This window comes from Rhodnius prolixus, unplaced genomic scaffold, assembly GCF_049639745.1.
Source record: "Rhodnius prolixus isolate KJV_2025 unplaced genomic scaffold, Rpr scaffold_11, whole genome shotgun sequence".
In the NCBI taxonomy this organism is placed as follows: domain Eukaryota; kingdom Metazoa; phylum Arthropoda; class Insecta; order Hemiptera; family Reduviidae; genus Rhodnius; species Rhodnius prolixus.
The window spans coordinates 3,101,359-3,124,149 of NW_027411625.1; the positions used below are offsets into that span (position 1 = coordinate 3,101,359).

The window sequence follows — 22,791 nt, forward strand, 5'->3', positions numbered from 1 at the left end:
TTTGTGAGGTAAGTGATTCTTTTCTTACGAACATGGAATAATGCAACTGCATGACTATTAAAAAACTTCTGCACTATTTATACTCAATTTTTGTTTTACGATTAAAAAAAAAAAAACTTACGATGACATCACCGGTGAATAATTGTGATAAACCGAATATCAAACTGAATAACTCATCAGTTAAAAAAAAAACACTCATCAAAATTTTACTCAATAAGTATTACTTAAAAGTACTCAGTTCAGTACTAAATATTAACAAAAACTTTTCACAAATTTTAATAATTTTATTAAATTACCCAACAATGAACATTCGGTTAACTTAAGTTTTCTTGCGTTTTTTGTTTTTTTTTTTTGTTTAATTAGTAAACTAGAATTCCATTTTTTGAATGAATTTCTACAGAAAATAAATAAGCCGAATTGATCTAAATTGATTTGTGTTATATGTAAAAGTTTAATTTTAAACACGATATCCATTTGCATGCGGTAAATGACTAAGCTTTTGTGGATTCTTTGAAGTACATATCTCTCTCCTCTGATAACCATGTCAAGTGAAGGAGCCAGGTTCAGAGTTCAGTTCATTCGTAAGGTTTCTGATTTGAAGATTTATTTTAATGCACATGTAACGTGTGAAAATTACAGACTGATGTAGACGAGAAGCCTAAGGACTTGTTCACCCATCAGACGCCTGTCAAGTCATCACCACCGCTTAAACAACTCCCTTTCAGCCCGTCACAGGTAATTAGAATTTCATTTTCGTTAATTAATAATAATCACTAATTTCACTTACTTCTTCGAAGAAAAATGATTGCATTCGTGCAGGTTCCAATTTTGAGATCCCTGAATGATAAAAAAAAGTGTTTTTTAGACATAGGTCTGTTTTGAGTGAAGTCAGCATAACTAAATAAAAATAAAACCCTTGAAACCTTAAAATAATGTCAAAAAGAGTGCTTTGGTGAAGTGATTACAAGCGTGGACTTGTAAGTAGTACAGTATCTCCAGTAGTTTTTATTTGTTAGAATATAGAATCATCATCTGTAAGTGTTTCTGACTCCGTTTGCAACACCTAATTTAGTATAGTTGGACGTTAAGCCCCAAGTTTTTTAAGTTACTAAAAAAAAAAAAATAGGAAAAATATTTTTTACTTTTATTTCAATTTCCTTCACTAAGTACACATTTAAAGTTGTATCGCTTCGATTTGACTCATTTTCCCAAGAAAATTGAAAGGTTCTCAAGGGACTGTCGAAGCATAGCCGTCATTTCAAGATGAGTTGAACCGAAAGTATGATTTTACGAGCACATACACATACACAACATTTAGGGCGAATTTTCTCTGTAACAAAGTAACAATTTTTTTACATGGGATGGTAATTACAGATTATAAATCTTTTACTCTTTTTCGAAACGTCTAATAAAAAAGTAATTTTATGTGAGTTTTTGAATTCTGGATATTCTATGACGTTGATTTCAAGTGTTTCAAGACAGAGGTTAATAACAATCAAAATCCACTACACCAGCGGAAGCATCACCACTACCCCACCTTCCTAATACTAGTGTTTATTTTAGGGAAACGAAACGTTCGAAGTAAATTTGTTTTTTAAAAGTGAGGAAGAGAAATTTTTGTGCTATTTAAGCCAGATTTTTAAAAAGGATAATCTTTTTTACAAACTTAGAGATTGTTAACTAAGTTTGTTTTCTTAGTATGCCGTTTTTCAAGTTTAGAGTTATTTAATAAGACTGAAGAATAATTTATATTTAATACGAATTCAGCTATTTCGAAAGCGTTCCAAATATTATGTAAAAGGAATTCGAAATCCTGATATTCCTTAACTTACTTGTTTGGTACCTTTGTAAGTTCTTTAATATTGTTCACCTGTTTGAGCTTTCATATTTCTTCAAATAATTTATAATTCAAAAATTAAGACAGATATTATTAATCTTTCCAGTATTTTCGACTTTTGCAACTGGGTTTGCTAGACTCGATTAGGATTATCAAATTTCCACTCAAAAACCTATATATTTTTATACCACAATAGCATCCAGACTAAAGTACAGTAAATGTAATTAGTGTTATATTAATTATATTGTTATATTGTAATATATGTTAGTTATAAAATTATTTTTATTTGAAAAAAAAAAATTTATTAATCGTTTAATAAAAATATAAAACGTAAAAGAGGTTATACAAAATTAAATGTTTCTCAGAATTCATTAAAGTTAAATAAATATAAAAATATAAAACAAAAACTTTTTTAACTGAAAAATAATGAAATAACATTGTGTCAAAAAAGTTACTTACAAAATAGAACAAAAATCATGCACTGAAGAATGAGAATATAAATTTATACTCGTAAAATTTGGTTAACTGAGAGAAGAAATTCACTTTTGCTTAATAAAATAGTAATCTCGTATAAATAAGGTAAATATACTATACTCCCGTAACAAACAAAAAATCTAATAAAATATAGAAATGAAAAAATATCAGATGCTTTGAAATTAATTCCAAAAACGGTTAGTAATCAGGCTAATAAGACTGAAAATTCATGAATTCATGACATGTTAAAAACTGAAGCAATTCATCCCTCGACAGAATTCGTTTGTTAAAATTAAGCATCACTTGATCGATTTGCTCCTTTTAAGAAAGTCCTTTAGGGAAAATCTATCAGATACGACTGCGCGACTCACAGCATGCTGCAGTACTGTAGATCTGAGAGAAAAAAGCTGACGACGCAAACTCGACATTTTATCTAAACAATTGCTAAATTAACAAGTGTGAGTGAGTATTTTTTGTGTATTGAGTGCCTAATGTAATGTTGCTGGTTTTACAAAATTTCCGAGTTATCTCTTTACAGTTAAACTATATTTTGTCTTTTCTTTCTACTCCTGACAATCCTACTTGGGATACTCGTTCGTTGACATGCATGGTGCATCTTCTCACTTTACAGTGAGGAAAACTTACGGCTATCCAAAGTCCGCTTTCCCTTTTTGAAATACGTAGTTCCATAGTAATGAGGCGAATGCATAGTAAAGCATCTTACTAAAATATGACTTGTAAATGGTCCATATCCCTGAGGAGGAGTCTTACGTGCCAAACAGACTACCGATTTATTATCCATGAATGCCCTTTCACCTAGATAATTAATACCAGTATTTACCTAAAAGCCCTTTCACCCAGACAATACATACGTCAGAAGGTCCAAGACGTTACATCTTATATTAACCTCATGGCGAAGTTCTTAATATGATGAAGTGCGAAACACTATTGAGACTCAAGAAAGGTTTCGACTGCCAGCATGTAATTAGTTGCTGATGAAGGTAAGAAGAGTAACTTCCAGATAAAAAAAAATATATTTGCAATGTTTACACTTCACATGACTGGAAACAACTCCATACTTGAGTCTCATAGCTAAATTATACGCGAAATACCATCGAATATCTTATATTTGGAGTTTAAAGGCACATTACTATCTAGCAGGAGGATAGACCAAATTCTGTTTATACCCAGCTTAGCTGGTGAAATTCTGTCCTCTAGTGTGGAAGGAAGGAAAGTTAATGTTTTTTTGTTTTGCTTTGTAGAGGGGAAAGATGATTAATTCACCAATAGATTGAGGAACGATGTTGTGCTCGAGATATAGTGAAAAAGGCAACAGTCTGTCTAGAAAAATAGAAAGGCATATTTGTTGAAAGATTTGGTCCAGGAGCTTTAATTAACTCGTTCATAGTTACATCGAAGTTCTTAGTTGAAAGAAATTAACCAATATCCTGAACTGTCTAGGTATTAATTAGAAGCGTTACAATTCAGAGCAGCTCAACAGGCCAGGCGAGAATATATATACATATATATAAAACCCTTAAGAAATAGATCTCTAGGTTAATGAAGTTTGTAAAACCTGGAACATTTAATTTTGCACTCAATACACTATAAAAAAAAAAGATACAAAGGTATAAAAGTCAAAAACCTGCACAATAAACAGGCCAATTTAGCTAGTGGACCTCGAATCATTTATAAAAAAAAAAGGATTCAAGAACTTATTAGAAATTTGCATAACAGAAAACAAAACTTAACCTTAATGTTTCAAGTTACAAGGCTCTACCATTCTACGTACAATACAAGCATGAGCACTGGAGCATGCAAAAAGTGGTAGATGATGGGTGAAAAATAATCTGAGAACTCAATTAATTGTCAGAATGACGAATGACAAACCAAAAGTATAACCCCATATACATATGTACTCGTATAACAAAGCTATCATCCTACCACCTATCACCGGTCAATACCAAAATCCAATCAAAGAAGGCAGTTGGAACCGGCTGCCTATTCAGTCACCACAATAGCATAAAAACTGCCTAACTTAGAACCCACAATTTCACATATAACAGAACCACTGATGAGGAAATTCATATGTGTTGAAAAGTTTTTCCAGATCTACTTCCAAAAAAAACCGTAGTTCAAAACAAGACTAAAAATTTACTTTAATAAATCCGAATTAGAAATATATGTTTAGTTACGGGCTCAAATTTGAAATTTTAATACATTTATATATTGAATATTGTTTATATTTTTAGGAAAGATTTAAATCTAATACGTAGGTTCAGTAAAAGTGTATCTTAGTAAAGTAAACTTGTACATAAATGTAATAACCAAACAAGCCATGCTTGTATTGGTTTATAAAACATTTGCTATTGTTAAGGTATTTTCTGTTATGTAACTAAAGTTTAGTAGATGCTTTTGTATATTATTTTATAGATTATATTTTATGCTTTTTTTTACTTGTATATTTGCAGTCAACTGTTTTACGAAGATGTATAGCTCATTTTAGTTAACTTAATGTTTCACTTTTCAAAATCTTCAGTATCATTATGGCTTTAGAGTGCTTTCATACTGAAAAGTTTATGATTTATTTGTTTTTGTGATTGAACTCTTTCCTCTTTTATGTCTGTTAATGCAGCTTTCTACGATTTGCTGTTATCTTTATATTTACTGAATGTATTTTATATGTAACCATTGTGTATAACGTCCACATGTAGCCCCCACTCCTTCACATAAAGTAAAGCTTGGATTATCAGAACTAATTGGGACCAAGGGTAGTTCGGAAAATCGATCTGATGGAATAAGAAGAACAAGTGCATACATACGTTTTATTGTTCACATAAGTTATTGTGCCTTATTTGTTCCATTTAAATCTTTCTAAACTATTTTGAAAAGTAATCACTTCTTTTAAACCAGTATTTGCCCTCTTTTCTTATATTCACATCACGCATGCCTTTTAAGATGAAGAGTTGACTCGGGATGCACTCTTGTTTCCACCAATGTATTACAGTTGTCAATGTATCAAAAGCCTTTTTTTTGCTTGGCCACACTTTGTGTTAGTTCTTCGTCTTCACCGTTGTCACTGGTTGAAACGTGTGTCTCTGAAGAATCCTGGGTCCTTCTTGTACATAAGATCAAATTTCGTTGTAATTAAAAATGTAATGACCAGGATTGTTGCCATCAGTATTTAACCAAAATTGTACATCTTCTTTGTCGCATTTTTATATCCAAGAATGTTTAAAAAAAATGTCCACTATTCGACCCACATTTACTTCATCTTCAGCTAACAGCAAATGACGTAACATTTATTTCCTGAATATTCTTTGGAGCTTTTCTATAATCCCTAATCCGTCGGTTGCACAAGAGTTCTAATATTAGGTGGCAAATCAGGGTCCTTAATATTTTCATCCACTGAAAATAGCTCTTTGCTGTTATTAAAGCTAGGAGCCACTGATTCTTGTTTAGAAGCCAGAAATTTAAGAGGCAGTGATTTCCTATTTAAACCTGTTTTATGGTCATTTACACGAGATGTAGAGTAGCGTTCTTTGGTAGAGCTTCCAAAAATATTGCATTAAAATTTTAGCTGCCAGAAAACTCCCAGATAGAGATTCTCATTTAATTTTCAGTTCTCTTGTCCCAGTCTGTGATTTAAACTTCTTTAGTCAGCCAGTGTTTGCCTTGAAATCTTCTAGACCACTAAGGTTCTCTTATTCATTTTTAGCATGTTTTTGCAAAATAAAGGTCCAGAAAAGTAGGATCTCCCTGACTTCTTTTCTGAACAAACCAAGAATAAATTGCTCCTTCTAATTTTTCATCTTACGGTTTTTTAATGTCTTCCATCTCTTTAATCCGTCTCAACTATCCAACCTGGATTTAAACTTCAAAATATTGTCTTTTTTATTTTTAATGTTGGACTTAACGATATTGAAAGTTTTTCCATGAGATGTTATGGTTTCAAATTTTTCAATCAATTTATTATGTTAACTTCAGTTACTACAGGTAAAATATTTCAGTTCCTTCTCTCTAAAGTGGACATGTTTATTAGTTGCTTGGTAACTATGTACATACATGAATTATCATATACGACAGGTCTCTGTCACTCAACCCTCGATACAATCTTAATTACATAAACTCTACAGTCAACACATAAAAGAGAAGCTTAGATGATTCTCTTACCCTACAGATTCATACAACTACGCATTGCAGGGTGGGATTATTGGAGGAGACCTGTTGTTTATCCCAATTGACGCTCTGCAGTACATCGAAGGCTCTGATGAGGACACATGTTTGTTGGTTGGATAAAATTTAAAAAAATTAATTAAAAAAATCAAACCTTTATATCCAACAAACCATTTTTATTATTTTTTCTTTTTTAATCGTTAGATTGGTTTGAACTCTGGTTTAGGTTGGCTTTGGTTTGGTTTGTTTGATGTAGAGCTTGAAAAACTGTTATCTAACTGTTTCGAATCGAACATGTCTCCGCATCATCGGCTCTGATAGAAATAGAAATGTTAGTACTATGTGTAAAAGGTTATACATTATATGGTTATACAATGTATTCAGTAAATATGTGTGTGTTCAGTTTTTGTTTATATATTTGTATGCTTACAGTTCAAAATATTACGAGCATATTTGTAGTTTAGTTTTATATAATGTTCATCATCGATTTTTTTTTTTGTAAAAATTCATTTGTATTGAGATAGATCACAATTCCTTCGTTACTGATTGTAATAAAAAACAAATAAATATATCTACCCATCTATATTGTTCTTTTACAGTTCCTTAACAGTCCAAATCTTTCGTTCGATGTCAACTTGGCCTCAACGCCAAACAGAGGTATGGTGACGCCAGTGAAGAGTAGCCGTTCTGAGTCCCCAGGTCCACTTGTTACTCCAACTCCTCTTCCGTTGACAAGTACCAACTTGACTAGTCCATCAGGGAAAAAAGAACGTAAAAGCTCTGATGGACAGCCAAATGGTGCCAACAATATATCACCTAAAAGTGAACTGACGCCAATGAAAGTCAAGCAAAGCGTATTAGGTACTCCAAAAACGCCTACACCATTCAAAAAAGCGCTGGCAGAGATGGAGAGAAGAATTGGAATGAAGTATAATTGTGTAAGTGTGTCTGGCTTTTTTATTTTCTCTTACTGCTTGTAAGAGGAATTTTCGATTTTGAGTTTTTACTGGTAATTAGAATTTGATGGTGTAAGGGAGTGTGTGCGCATGTATGTGTTGGGTATGGTTAGCAGTAAATCTAGAATTCCAATTTGTATTTGGTTTTGTTTTTAGAAATGTGTGGTGAATGTATGACTATAATTAGTAGAAAATGGCAAGTGCATCTCTGCTATGTATGATTTTAGTCAACTTCACGATTCTACCTCCTGCATAGAATTAATAAGAAGCAAATTTTTCCAATTTAATAAAAATCGGCTAATCGAATGCGCGTCTTTACTCAATAATTTTACCTGTTTTTGCGATTTTTCGAAAACTGTTGTAGCTATGGATGTATCTCTGTTTTTTGAATTCTTACGCCAGAAAATTTAATTTTAGTGGGGTTCTGGGAAAGAAGATTATCGTTAACTCTTGCATACAGTTTCATTTCAAAGTGTAGGGTATATTGTAATAATTGTACGATTTTAATAAAAATGAGAATTAATTTGCCATATTTATCATGAAGAAATGGATGACCAGAAATGAAACTATGCAGAACATTTTATCATTTATTTTTGTTTTCATGATTCTAACGGGTAACTTGATCTTAATATACAAATCTTAGTATAAGAAAATCACTTTGGTTTGTATCTTTCTTCAGAGAACGCAGATTTCGTGGGAATTCCGGGACGTTAGCTTTACATTTAGTTAGAGCATGTGGCAGGTGTTTACCAGACAATGTAACTAATATGCTAAAAGAGGTATATTGCGTCAACAATTTATAGGTCTAGTCGGACAATCTTTTTATTTTACAAGGATTTTCCACCAATCATTTCAGTAGTGTTTTCTGTGTTCTCTAAGTGCCAGTGCTCTCATGTCGCAACCTACAGATTGCAATGCAGTCAGGCTGGATAGAATAGAAAAGACCGTTTCCTCCTATTCTCCTGCTATACTACTCTGGGCTGTACTTACTATTCAATGTGGGACACCTTCTGGATTTTTTAAATTAACCATTAACCGGCGAGACCGCTAGGGTGCGTTGGATAGACTTTTACGTCACGTGTTGTTTAATATCTCCCCAACCTCAAAACCTCAAAAGAGTGGATGATAAAGGGGTGGAACAGCCACCAGGTCTTCGATACTGGGTTCTAGTGAATGGACTAACTCAGTGATGGATCACGAATGCCAAAGAGGCTTTTCACACATCAGCCCAAATTTAGGTAGCATCAGCAGCAAATTTAGGCATCCTAGACTGGAAACCAGACCCTTCTACCTTTTCGGAATAGCACCAGACACGAAATGAAGGGAGAAACATGCGCATGGAGAGAACATCTACTCACACTACTTGCCTTCTTGGTTGGCATGCTGCTGTAAAAGAATTGTGCTATTTTATTGAACATAAAGAAATAGTGGAGCAAATTAACATTTATAACAAATTCTTCTTAACTTGCTTATCACTTGTTTCCATTTCGCTGCTTACAAAGAATGTGCTAGTATCAAAAGTCAATTAATATTTACTAAAAAATCTGTTTTAATTACATCTTTAAAAATAAAGAATTAAAGAATTTAAAGTAGAATTTGATAATTTTAATTTTAAAAAAACAAGGTGTGAGTGCACTTTTTTTTTCTTGGATAAGCAATAAATTATAAAGTTTAGTAATAAATTACGCTCTTGTTATAGCCTGAGACACCATCACGTCTTGCTGAAGATATAGAGGAGTTCATACAGAAAGAGCAAGAAGACCAATCCGATCATTACGAAACAGATTCTAGTGGACCTAGACCGGTAAGATGGTGACTAGCTATTACATTTCTTTTTCTTAGTTTTTGATTACTTTTTACTATAATAAAACAATAATCTGTGCTTTCTTCCTCTTTTACTCCTTAACCATACCTTTTGCACTATTGCCTCAATTTTTTCCCCGCAAATGACCAGAATTAGGGAAGTGGTATGCACCCAATCAATGAACGAAACAAAAAACGAAATATTATCTTATGTCTCAACTCAAAGAATTACTATTAATAAAAAAAACCAACGTTACAGCCTGATACAAAGTTAACCCTTACAATGACGTTCTTTAAAATTGTAATCAACACGAAGTAATCATCAACTTAGATAGTATGTTACCAAAGTTTTAACTACCACGATTTTACTAAAAATACAAAGGAAATGTAACTTTAGGAATGACCATGATATTGTCTTACACTTAAGTTAATATGACTAAATTCCTGCTTACCACAGCAGCACAGATCCTGACAACTATTCATCGCTTGGGTCTGTGCACTCTATGCACTCCATCAGGTCTCTTAAGACTCAGCAATGGTCCCTTGGACCTATCACAATTTTTCATTCTGTTGAATTCTAATTAACAAATAATTATTCCCTCCGTGAACATTATTAAAACTTTATTATCAGCTACTACTCCTTTTACTTTCAGCGTATGAAGAGGTCTCCGCGATTTAAATAATGGTGTGTTTAATCTAGAAATTCGGGAGATTTTGTTTCCCACATGTGTCTGTTGTAAGTTTTAAAAACTTATTTTTAAAATATTTATTAGAAATAGAACCCATAATTTTCTTCCTTTCATGGAAGTGGAAAAGAATTTACGAAATGCCACCACCATATCCCAGGAAATAGATGTGAACGAGGAATGGGGAATGATTAAGCAGGCAATTAATAAGGCAGTGGAGACTACAGTAGGTAAGAAAGGAAAAGCTCAGAGAAGTGAGTGGTTCGATCAGGAATGTAAAGAAAAAATAGAGGAAAGAAACAAAGCTAGATTAGACATGATTGCCAAAACTACTAGATCCGCTACAGAGAAATATAGGATAAAGCGCAGAGAAGCCGGAAAAATATGCAGGAAAAAGAAAAGAGTTTTTGAAAGAGAAAAGTTGAAGAGAATGGAAGAAGACGGTGAATGCGGAAGGATTAAAGAGTTTTATACTGCCATAAAGTTAGAGAAAAGAGGATTCCAGCCGGATATGGAGTTTTGTAGAGGAAAGAATGGAGAGTTGATAGGTGATGTAACGGAGGTAAGAAAGCGATGGGTGGATTATTTTGATGAGCTTCTGAATATGGGACATGAAGAGACAGTAAGAGATAGCATAGTAACGGAAAACGAGAGACAGGATAATGAAGACTATGTGGAGGTCCCGGAAAAAGAAGAGGTAGAGGAAATAATTGCAGAGCTGAAAAATAACAAGGCACCTGGGGAAGATGGAATATCTGCCGAAATGTTAAAATTTGGGAGTGAACTGTTAGGTGAGAAAATATTCCAATTAATTGCAGCTGTTTGGGAAAAAGAAAAGATGCCAGATGAGTGGTCCATGGCAATTATATGCCCATTGTTTAAAAAAGGAGACCGGACCCTTTGCGAAAATTACAGAGGCATAGCAATGCTACCGGTTGTATATAAGGTAATGGCAAAGATAGTGGCAAAACGGCTAACACGTTTCGCAGATAGTATTTTGGGAGATTATCAGGCGGGCTTTCGTAGGAACCGCTCAACTATCGACCAAATATTTGCGTTAAGGTTGATGCACGAAAAATGTTACGAATATAATATAGATTTGCATCACCTGTTTATAGACTTTAAACAGGCATACGACAGTATATACAGGTCAAAAATGTATGAGACACTTCAGGAGTTTGGTATCCCCGATAAACTAATCAGGTTGGTGCGGATGTGCTTAAATAATTCGGCTGCAAGAGTGAGAGTACAAGGAGGTTTCTCGGACGTATTTAGTATCAGCAGAGGACTGAGGCAAGGGGATGTGTTGTCCACGATTTTATTCAACCTTACGTTGGAGAGAGTAATTCGCAGCGTTGATGTAAACCCAAATGGTACAATTTTTTCGAGGTCAATGCAGTATTTGGCGTACGCTGACGATGTGGTGCTGGTTTGCAGAACATTCAGAGCGTTAGAGGAAAGTTATGACCAGTTAGAAAAAGGTGCCAAAGCGGTGGGTTTACAGCTGAATTACGATAAAACGAAATATATGCTGTCCTCCAGATATGATAATAGATGTGGCAACCGACCCTCTGTAGTGGTAAATGGGATAAGTTTTGAGAATGTTAAATCCTTCAAATATTTGGGGGCCATATTTACACGGGAGCGAGAGGTTAAAACCGAGATAAAAGATAGGCTTGCTTCCGGAAATAAATGCTACTTTGCCCTAAATAGATTGTTAAAATCAACAGTTGTCTCTCGCAAGCATAAAATCAGAATTTATAAAACAGTTATACGTCCTGTTGTTACCTATGCATGTGAAACGTGGATTTTAAACAAAAGTGAATGTAATATGCTCCGAATATGGGAACGTAAAATTTTGCGGAGGATTTTCGGAGCAAAACAGATAAATGGTACATGGCAGATTAGGAAAAATTCTGAACTGCAGCAGCTGTACGCGTCACCGGATCTGGTAGGGGAAGTGAAGGGGAAAAGGCTGGACTGGGCAGGGCACGTTGTGAGAATGGTCAATGAGAGAAGTGTGCAGAAGCTGTTCTTGGGCCGACCCGAAGGCAGACGTAAGGTGGGCAGGCCGAGAAGAAGGTGGCAGGATGAGATAGAGGAGGATATGCGGCTACAGGGAGTAAGGAGATGGCGCCAAAAGGCGAGAGAGAGAGAGGAATGGAGGAAAATTACTGTAGAGGCCAGGGCTCTTCACGGGCTGTAGTGCTAAGAAAAAAAAAAAAAAAAAAAAAAGAACCCATAATTTTGCAGGGGAAAAATTAGATAATAATTTCCTCATCCTTTAAATAAACTGAAGGAAGAAAGAAAATAAATTGAAATTACATATTTAAGGTCAACTTATTAGTTTAGATGTAATATTTTGACATACTATTGCTTATAAGAATACATCATTAGTCTTCTCATTGTTAATGTCATAGAGTAAAGTTCCCATAGAGCTAACTATCTAGTCTGATAAACCAAAATATTTTTTAGGAATACTGATCCCTATACATATTGTGTTTACTACTATAATACAGGAAGTGATGAAGATCTTCAAAGCATTATGCTATTTACAAACTGGTCAGTTAAGGGTAAAACTTATACCTTTGCCATTTGCAAAAAAGTGAAGAGAATTTTTAATAATTAATCTGAGTTGAGCTAGCACTCTAATTTTATTCACATTTGTCACACTTAGTACGCAATAAATATGGTCTAAGTTTAGCAAGCAACGCTGTCTGTAGTGTAAATTATATTTAAAATTAATTATATATTCTTACTTGCTAAGTAAATAATCCTACCAAATCAGACTACTTTCAAATTGTTGTAGGTTACATTCGGAAAACTCAGGGTGTGCATTGCTTAAACTCTGAATACCAAATAAGCAAAAGAACAAAATTTTTTCCAAGTTACTTAATTTGTTACAAATTATTTTTGTGATTTAAACAGAGTTCCTGCCGTATTAGCACTATAAACCAATTCAAGATTCTACTAGATAATTTCAGCCTAAAGGCCTACTGGTTTCTTCTGGAATTTAATCGTCAGGTGTAAAACTGGCCTCTCTCTAGTATCTTACTATACGTAATTACTACCTCAAATCTCGGTAGAATATACAATAACATCGCAGCTAAACTGTCGAATTAACCGAACTTATGAGGCCCAAGTGTCTCACTTACATTTTTTTTTTAATAATTAAACACAGCTGAATTAACCATATTAAATTTCGCTCTTCAAGCTAGGTTTTAACTAAGAGAACTAGATAAGTTAAGACCTAAATAATTAGAGGAACTTGTAATTTTCAATTTAATATTTGCCTAATATAAACCTATGCATCTTTGAACTAGAAAACCACGGCCCTTTTTATATTTAATATTTTTTTAGTATTATTTAAAATTAGTTAATAGAAGTTTAAATGGAGCTTGAACTTCGTTCCTAGTTGTAATTCGTTCTAGTCTAATTACTAATTTTTACTCGAAGCAAAGTCAATTCCAAACTGACCAGGCTTTTCAAAAAATGAGCCATTTCTCAGGTATAAAAATAAAAGAGCATTGGGCTCAGGAATTTCTCTGGTACAATCCCTTGAGTTAAGGGAACTTCTGTAGAAGATAAGTTGTTTTTGGAGTTAATGACATTAACATTCTTCAAAATTGCTTGTTAATGCCAAGAGAATTTAATTTGTTCCATAACTAAGAATGCTGCACGGAATCATCATGCATCTTTTAGATTTATTCAAATATGTACTGTAAAAATAGCTTTTAATCTAAACTGATAATACCAGCTAGTGAGAAGATTACATCCCTATAATAATTATCCTTTCTAAACTCCAGTAGCTCTGGGGGAATCAAATTTCTAGATTTCATCCTAAGGGTGAATCTTTTGAAAATTATTTTTGTGAATAATTTGATAACTGTGTTAAACAAAGATATAGGTCTTTACACTACCAGGATCTAGTGGATCATTATTATTATTTTAATAAATTTGAATTTAATTTTCAGCAAGTCTTTAGGGGTAATTTCCTTGTTCCAGACACTATCAAATAAGTGCAATAAATAATATATCTATTGCGAATTTAAAACTTTCATTTTGAGTATTATCCATACCTGCTGAAAGTAAATCTTAGCGTTATTTTGACACAACTTTGAAAGAAGAAGGGCTCCCTTACGTAACATTAATGTTCCATCCTGTTCTTACATCTACAAAGAGAAGTATTGCAATCTTACCGTACTTGCGATTAAATTTCTTTTGGCTCTCTTAGAGAGAAATACAGTAATTGCAGTTTAATTGTTCTTATGTTTCTTAATAGGAAGTACTGTAATCGCAGTTTAATTTCTCTTTCCCCCCCCCTTAGAAGAAGTTATTGTATCTGGTGCTTGATTTCACTTACATCCTTTAAGAGGAAGTAATTTAATCACATTATATTTTAAAATTATTTTTGTAAAGTGAAAAGCGCACTGACTTTTGTTACATTCTTGTACAAAATGTTAAGTTTACTAATAAGTAAAATACTCCAGTATAGGTTGTTTTTTTTATTTTTCAGGGCGAAGATAGTGGTTATTCAAGCAAAAGAAAAGGCACCAGCGTACATCAAGGAAAGGAAAATACACAACCGCACAAAAGAGCGAGAAAAGCTCTTGCTTCCTCATGGACAAATGCCTATCAACCTACTCACTTGGTACGTTTGATGAAAATTTATAACTTTCGAGTACGTTAGGTCCATCATTTTTATTTCAATAACAAAAAGTTTAAACAGTGTAAGGATAATGGTTGATTATACGACAAAAGGTACACAAATCAGCTAATACCTTTGATCAGATGTTGGCATTTCATTCATACTTCAGCTCGTATCTCCAGCCATTTAGATACGTTCGAGTTTTGCAAAACAATTGCACTTACAAACGAGTATATTCTCTATATGCTAAAGAAAATTTGAGAATTTTATCTTTAAAAGAAAAAGAGAAAAATTGTCAAAGTTAGATATTTTTACATTACACTTTTTCGTACTCTTTTTGGCATCAACCCTTTTTTATCGGGCAGTTTTAATTTTAATTTTTTTCGAGAAAATTAATTTGAAGGGGTTTTGGAGGGGTAATTTGAATAAATATATGTTTTGTTTGGTAGAAATTGAATAAGTGAATGTCAAATACCTTATATGAGAGTCGTTTGAAAAGTCCGTGCAAAAATAAAAACTACTTAATTTTTTGGGGTAAACCTTTTTTATTTTTCAACATGGTCTCCTTTTAGGCTTATACACTTCGTCCAACGCTGCTCTAGTTTGTTGATCCCTTCCGAATAATAGGATTTGTCCAAGTCTGAAAAATAGCCATTCGTTTCTGCAATCACCTCCTTGTTTGAATAAAATCTTTTTCCCGCCAGCCATTTCTTCATATTGGGGAACAAATAGTAGTCCGAGGGAGCCAAGTCTGGAGAATAGGGGGGATGTGAAACGAGTTGGAACCTTATTTCCATTAATTTTGCGACCACAACTGCTGAGGTGTGAGCTGGTGCGTTGTCGTGATGGAAAAGGACTTTTTTGTGGGCCAATCGTGGGCGTTTTTCTTGCAGCTCGGTTTTCAAACGGTCCAATAACGATGAATAATATGCATCTGTAATAGTTTTACCCTTTTCCAGATAGTCGATGAGGATTATTCCTTGCGAATCCCAAAAGACAGTCGCCATAATCTTTCCGGCCGAAGGAACGGTCTTCGCCATTTTTGGCGCAGATTCCCCCTTGGTAACCCATTGTTTAGATTGTTCTTTGGTCTCAGGAGTGTAGTGATGTATCCATGTTTCATCCACAGTGACGAAACGACGCTTAAAGTCCTGCGGATTCTTCTGGAACAGCTGCAAACCGTCCTTGCAACACTTCACACGATTTCGTTTTTGGTCAAGCGTGAGCAATCGCGGCACCCATCTTGCGTATAGCTTTGTCATGTCCAAATGTTGATGCAAAATATTATGTACCCGTTCATTCGAGATGCCCACAGCACTAGCAATCTCACGCACCTTCACTCTTCTGTCATCCATCACCATATCATGGATTTTATCAATGATTTCTGGAGTAGTAACCTCAATAGGGCGTCCAGAACGTTCAGCGTCACTTGTGTCCATATGGCCACTCCGAAAATTTTGAAACCACTTATAAACTGTTCTAATCGAAGGTGCAGAGTCACCATAATGTTTATCAAGCTTCTCTTTAGTCTCCTGAGGCGTTTTGCCTTTCATGAAGTAGTGTTTAATCAACACACGAAATTCTTTTTCGTCCATTTTTTGAAAATCACTCGACTTCCTCGATAGACCGATCTGGCTGAAACTTGGTGTGAGTTCTTCCAAGAGTTGCTACTAACTATACATAACCTCGATACGCGCCAGTGGTGCTATCTCTCTGACTTTGCACGGACTTTTCAAACGACCCTCGTACAATCCTGATAAAGCATCTTGATGTGTAATGAAATCCGAAACCTGTTCTAAATTAAAGACCATAAACATACAATAATTTAGAAACATCTGTTATATCCAGGTTTTTGGAGCCTATATTATTGCTCTGTTTTGTTTTAGAGTAAAGATGTTATGGATGGAGATACATCTCGAAACTCAACACAAACCAACTATCGAAACCTGACAGTCGATGATGAGAGCGATGCTTATGAAAGTTGTCGGAGGTTACTGGATGAGACGGTAATTTCATTTTACTTAAATATATATTTGGAATTTTAGCTGTAAACAGTCTAGTAAAAAAAAAAAACTACATAAGCTATGTACTTTCTCTTGATTTTCTTTTTTACATATACTCTGGGTCCTAATTGTAGTTTAGCTATCCTAAATTATTTTTATTTTTACGATATTGCAGTTAAATATGAAGTGGGAAATGGTGGCCTGTGGCAAGACGAAGGATCAGCTGCTTCTCACGCAACTCGCCTATAAGTATCTCACCACTAACGATTATAACAACCGTCAGATGAACATACAACCTTCTAGTCCACAATAAAATTATCTCTCTGGTATGTTATGATTTATATATTTCATTATTGTATACTTGTTACTTTCTTTTACTATAGGATTGTTCCCGGCTCTTATACTTGGAGTTGGGAAAGTATCTTTTCTGGATTGATGTTGATAAAGGCACATCTTAGGTTACTTGGAAGGAGCTGGCAGCATTAGAGTTTCATAGTTTCTTACAAATTCAATTATTCACTTATTTCCTTAATTACTGTTTAATTACTTGAAGATTCAAGTGATTAAAATAGAATTAGGTTAAATAATTAATTAATTGCCTTGTAATTAGTTGATTTTTTTAAAGAAAAGTATAATTTTGAGGATGTTATTGTTACACACAGATTCATACAGTACAGATGCTGATTTTTTCTCAAAAATCCAATATTATTTACAAAGATTTAGATACTGTGCCTTTTCCTTGTCGTGACATCCCTGGAACCCTTAAAAATGTTCTGTAGAAAGAGAAGAAGTCTTCTTCGCCCAGGACCTCTCTAAAAAACTAGCGGAAGAATGTTTCGGCTCAAAATAATAGAACTAAACATATTTTTTAGTGTTCATGATATACACAAAACTGTTCGTTAGAGTTGCATTCCTATTAAAAAGATTTTTTTGAAATCAAAATTTGAGCCATAAATTTAGTATACAGAATCGTACATTATTTCGAAGAGGCGAGGATCATTACATCACCGTCCTTCCACAAATGAAATTTTCCGAAAAAATTACAAACTAAAGTAAATGATTGATGTAGTGTTCTTATTATAATGTACGTACATAGTTTAAAGATGATTGAAATGAATTTTCCTCCAAAAAAACATTGTCTAATAATTCCGATATACTAACTACCAATCGTAGGGGGTTGTTTAAGACAAAAATCACAAAATAGAAATCTGAAAAATCACTTGAAATCAAATCTCTTTTTATTCTCAGAATAGAAAATCTGAATGAATTTAATTTTTTTTTGCACGTAGTAAGAGAAAGCAAAACAATTTATATTTAAGAATTACTTTAACTGCCATTTGTTTGCTTCAGTTCTGTAACTATTAAAAGTAAGAATAAAGTTGAGGATTGTAGAAACTGAAATTAGCTTTTTCTACAACTACACCTGTAACTAATAAAAATAATTAGTTCATCAGATTATTTGAAATAAGTCCATGAAATAAATTACACCCAACTCTTTTTTTATACGGTATTTTTTTACACGATTTTGAAATAACAAGGTAACCAATAAGTTACTTAAGTTATAAGTAATAACCACTTTTTTACACAAATTTTTTGTTCCAGCACGAATCCCCCCAAAAATTTTGTAATTCTAATTTTACAGCGTGATCAGAAGTCGGTCGGTTTACGCCCACCCATGTAGTGACTTGGTTTTGTTGACGTCATATGACTTCATGGCTTTTTTTACTTTGTATTCCGGAGCTAACGGGGAATACCCGAATTTTATAATCACTTTTTTAGCAACTTGAAAACAGCATTTGGTTATTCAGTGTTTAGTATATCAAATATACTGGACATATTTACTGATGTTAGCATTTTTTATCCAGTTCGTAATAAACGTGCACGCTTGTTATCAAGTAGCGATGAATAGTTGCGTAATTTATTTTTATTCCTAATTTCACTTTGAATTTGTATATGTTCTTAAGGACTGAATTTCCACTGTACACTAATTTTAATTTTTTTGTAATAAGAATGAATTGTTTTTGTTTTATAAATATGTAATATGGATTTATTACTTTTTTTGGGAAATTATTTTGAGTTTTTTCATCTTACACGATTTTTTAAAATTGTGGAACATATCTCCAAATTTATCATATGTCGCATGTATTTTTTTACACTGTTTTCTAAGGAACGCATCAACCGTGTAAAAAAAAGAGTTGGGTGTACTTCAAACATTATTTCAAATTATTCGTTTGAAATCAATTTTATCAAGCACAAATTTCTAAAAAATTATATTATTTTCTTTATTTCAGAGAGGTGTATTAACCGAAGTTAGAAGCCGACCATATCTTCATTCCACATATTGCATCAGTACACTACCGTCAAAAATTTTATTTAAAAAATTGTTATATATATAAATAAAGTTCTAAATTTTACAGCTCTAAGAATACAAATAAGATGTAATTTTTGAAAAGGAACGACAGCGTACCAGATTTAAGTGAAATTGAATTTAAACTCTTCATAAATTGCAGTATACAATTTTCAGAAGAAAGATGGTGCCTTTGAACAAAAACTGTTCCAAAATAAAAATTAAATTTTAGTCCATTAAGGAATCGAAAGATACATTCAGTTGTTCATTTGGATGTCAAATCCTGCTTAATTAGAGCATGTGATTTCGCTCTATTCCGAAAGGCTACATCGAAGGTTTTTCTTTCTATCGATTAGCGTGGGTTTTTTGGGCAGAACCCATTATATTAATATCTCCAAGCAATGAGTTTGGTCATTCCAATTGCTCTTGGAATTCATTTAAATTCGATGGGATTTATTCTTTGCTAGGGAGGATTGTATATGGAGCATACAGTAATCTGCTAGAGTAAGTTAACTTTTACAGTGGGAATTAATGGATATTTCTTGGCAGATATCTTCTCTCACAAGTTTGCTACACCACCACAAACCTCTTAAACCTTGCTAATAATATTTTCTGTGGCTTATATAATGTAGCATGTAGAGCGCAATATCTGGTTTGAATTAAGTTTTCTGTAAACATAATGTTTCAGAGAGGTGTATTAACCGAAGTTAGAAGCCGACCATATCTTCATTCCACTGATATTAACTTCCACAATTCTTCCCTATGAGTTGGAAATACATTTATATTCCAACTACGATACTCATTTGAATTAAGATTTTATAATAAATGGAATCCACTACTATTGGCTATTTGCTACCTTATATTATTGTACTGTCCTAGATTTTCAATTTTGGTTTGATTATTTGCACTGCTTCAAAGAGCTAAGTATCTATCAGAGATCCTTAACGTTTTAGACGAGCTTTGTGTCTGAGAAGAGTTGTGGACGCGGCAGTCAGAGGTCGTCAAAATCAGTTTTGTACAATTTACATATTTTAATGGATTACTGCATTCACTTTCGTGCCTCAACCCTCTCCATAAAAGCCGCATATAGGACTCGCGGGTGCAGGTTGCCGATGTGTAAGCATATATTAAGTACTTGAAGCAGCGCAACGGGCTTTGAATATCCAGTTTAGCTGCTAATAGTAAGTAACCTAACTTCACTTTTTTAGGAAATACAGGGGAATCAAAGGTAATCACCACTGCTGAAGTCAATGACTCTACACGTTCTTCTTTGTTTTCAATCTTTTCACTTCAGTTCCTACGTGAGATGCTAATAATTTTTTTTATTTCTTCTTCTTTGCAGTAGAGGAGTAGAAAAAAATTTATTTGGAACATTCAAGTTTTTGTGGGATTTAAATTGTTTAGGAACAATTTGTTCTAATTTTTAATTATTTAAATAACTATTCGAAATGGACATTCGACGTTACTTTTACTAAAAAAGCATCACTTCTAAGTTTCTTTATTTCTGATCCTGGTACTAGTTTATTCATATATCGGTCTAATTGGATTTGCTGTCTTTTTTTCTATTAAATAACAATGAACTTTTCTTCACAATTCGCAATGGCTGATGAACATCTTTTTAAAAATTATCCAGTGGTGAAATTCATTCTTCAAGTGATTCAGCCTCCTTGGACTCTCAAAAAAGATCCCGGGTAGCAAATACGGCCCTGTGTGTTTGAACGATGGGTTATCAGAGTAGGCAGAAAAGACATAGTCCGACGACCCAGCAGTCCTCTCCACGGAAGAACGCCTGTAGTAGCCCATGAAGTGCTTGTTCAGTTCAAGAAAAGCATCAAATACAGCAAACTAAGATTGTAGGCATGATATTCATATGAGCAACTGAGGTATTGCCTAGTCAACAGCAAAAAAATAAAAATAGAAAAATAGTTATTCCATTATTTATTTTATTTTTTAAGTCAGAATCGATAGTAATGTACATACTATTTCAAAATAATAAGGTGATCAGAAAATATTGTTGGTAAATTTAAGTTTAATAGGATTTCTTTTTTAAGTAATTCATTTTTGCAACATTAAACATGTAAAAAAAGAAAAAAATGGTCCAAGTTGGGTGTTCTTCAAATGTTCACTTTTTGACGATAAACGCTGATTCAACTGTCCTTTTTGGCAGTGTTAATAAAAATATAAGAAAGTGTTTTAATGTCTTCTGAGTTCTTATATATAGAAAAACTTCTTGCATTAGAGCAATTATTTATTTAAAAAGACCAATTTTCAAAAATACGACTGATTTTCTCAGCAAAAGGTGAGAAAACATACATACACTTAGGTAATTTATCCAACATTCCTCCCTTAACATACAAATTGCAGAAAAGCATATAGATCGCATTGCACTTTTGTTTTAAGAAATAAAAAATAATCACAAATTAATTTTTCCCATTTGCATTTATTTTTTTTAACGATTTTTAGGCGCTGATTTTTTTTTTTAATTAATAAATACTATTTTTTCTGAAACATTTGCCAGTAATATTTTGATAATGATTTCCATGATTTCTACCTTAACAATACTTACTCTTATAAGGAGAATTGCTGATCGTCTTCTTACTTGGTCTATTATATCAGAAAGTCTTGTTTAGACAAAAAGTTATAAAAAAAATTAGTTTTTATAACAGTGTTAACAAAAGTGTTGTGCTTGATACAAATGCTATCATTCTTTCACCATACTACGGAATCATAGCACTGTATTATTTCACTTCACTAAGTGAATTTGTTTGATAAGGAATTATGATTTGTAATCATACTTGGTACGTGATTCAATGCGAATTATATCTCCAGCGAATAAAGACTGAGATTACTACAACAGTTGGGAGAAATGATTGCCCAATAATGTGATAATTATCCATTATAAAAAAAAATTGTTTAACGAGTGTGAGAAACATAAAGAAAAAATTGTTTGTATCTTTTCATCAGGTGGAGATGGAGAGGTGTGAATAAAGTCGCTTTTGATCTGGCAAGTACTCTCCTGGGAGGATTTTCTATTTTCTTCTATATATATCTTGACAAAACCAAGTTGATGGATGCAATTTACGTGATAGACATTTGAAGTTACCTAAACTTTTCCACTACCGCGTATATTTATCTCATTTGGTCTGTAAGGGGTTAGTAAGGAAGAAGGAGAGTGTTTTAAGGAAACCATTCTTCGCCTGCCGCTCTGCAACGTTCTAGTTTATAAATATACAATTTTATCTGCAAAACGTTTTCAACTTTCTTTTTTGACAAATGGTGAATCAAAAGAACTCATTAAACTTATACATTGTTTAAAACTCCGTTCCCTTAATTCTCACATCTATGTAAACAACAGAAATCCTCGAAAAAAGATGAATTCCTGGAAAAGAATTTCATAAAATCCTTCAAAAAAATTTACCGACAAAACTTTTCTGAGCAACCTGAGATGAATTGTATTAAATTTAAACTTTTATCTTTAATAATTATAAAAATTATTAAAACATTTATAAACTTAAATCTGGTTATTATTCTTTGTATGAACTTTTGTAGTATTTAGTTATTTTATTGATTAGTTTTTATTTTATATTGTATAATAATTAAACGTAGCACCTTCCCAAAAATAAATTATTCACTTTTGAAAATTTTGTATAATGAAATATTATTTCTAGTTTTAAGTTGTTGTTTTTTTTTTTAAATATAAACGAGAATTATTAAAAAAAAAATATTAGTAAGCAGTAATTATTAACATTTTTTGTTTATGTGATAAACTCACAGCATTATTGTAAAACAAGATGCTGTAGCTTGTAGGTTAAAAAAAATAAGGGCAACTATTTGAATAAAGTGTTTCGAATATTTATTTTA

General features: G+C 33.0%; 1 protein-coding gene across 4 annotated transcripts in view; it reads left to right on the forward strand.

Moving 5' to 3' along the window:
• Myb (proto-oncogene like protein Myb) overlaps positions 1-22,791 on the forward strand; it is a 62,515-nt gene extending 39,724 nt beyond the window's left edge. For 2 of the 4 annotated variants that reach the window (XM_074137669.1, XM_074137668.1), the window contains exons 9-15: positions 640-735; positions 7,087-7,425; positions 9,143-9,247; positions 14,449-14,583; positions 16,467-16,586; positions 16,759-16,909; positions 18,875-22,791. In XM_074137669.1, coding sequence (XP_073993770.1) covers positions 640-735; positions 7,087-7,425; positions 9,143-9,247; positions 14,449-14,583; positions 16,467-16,586; positions 16,759-16,896 — 933 coding nt within the window. In that variant the 3' untranslated portion in view covers positions 16,897-16,909; positions 18,875-22,791. The remainder of the gene's footprint in view (positions 1-639; positions 736-7,086; positions 7,426-9,142; positions 9,248-14,448; positions 14,584-16,466; positions 16,587-16,758; positions 16,910-18,874) is intronic. The other 2 variants (XM_074137670.1, XM_074137671.1) reach the window with 2 other exon arrangements.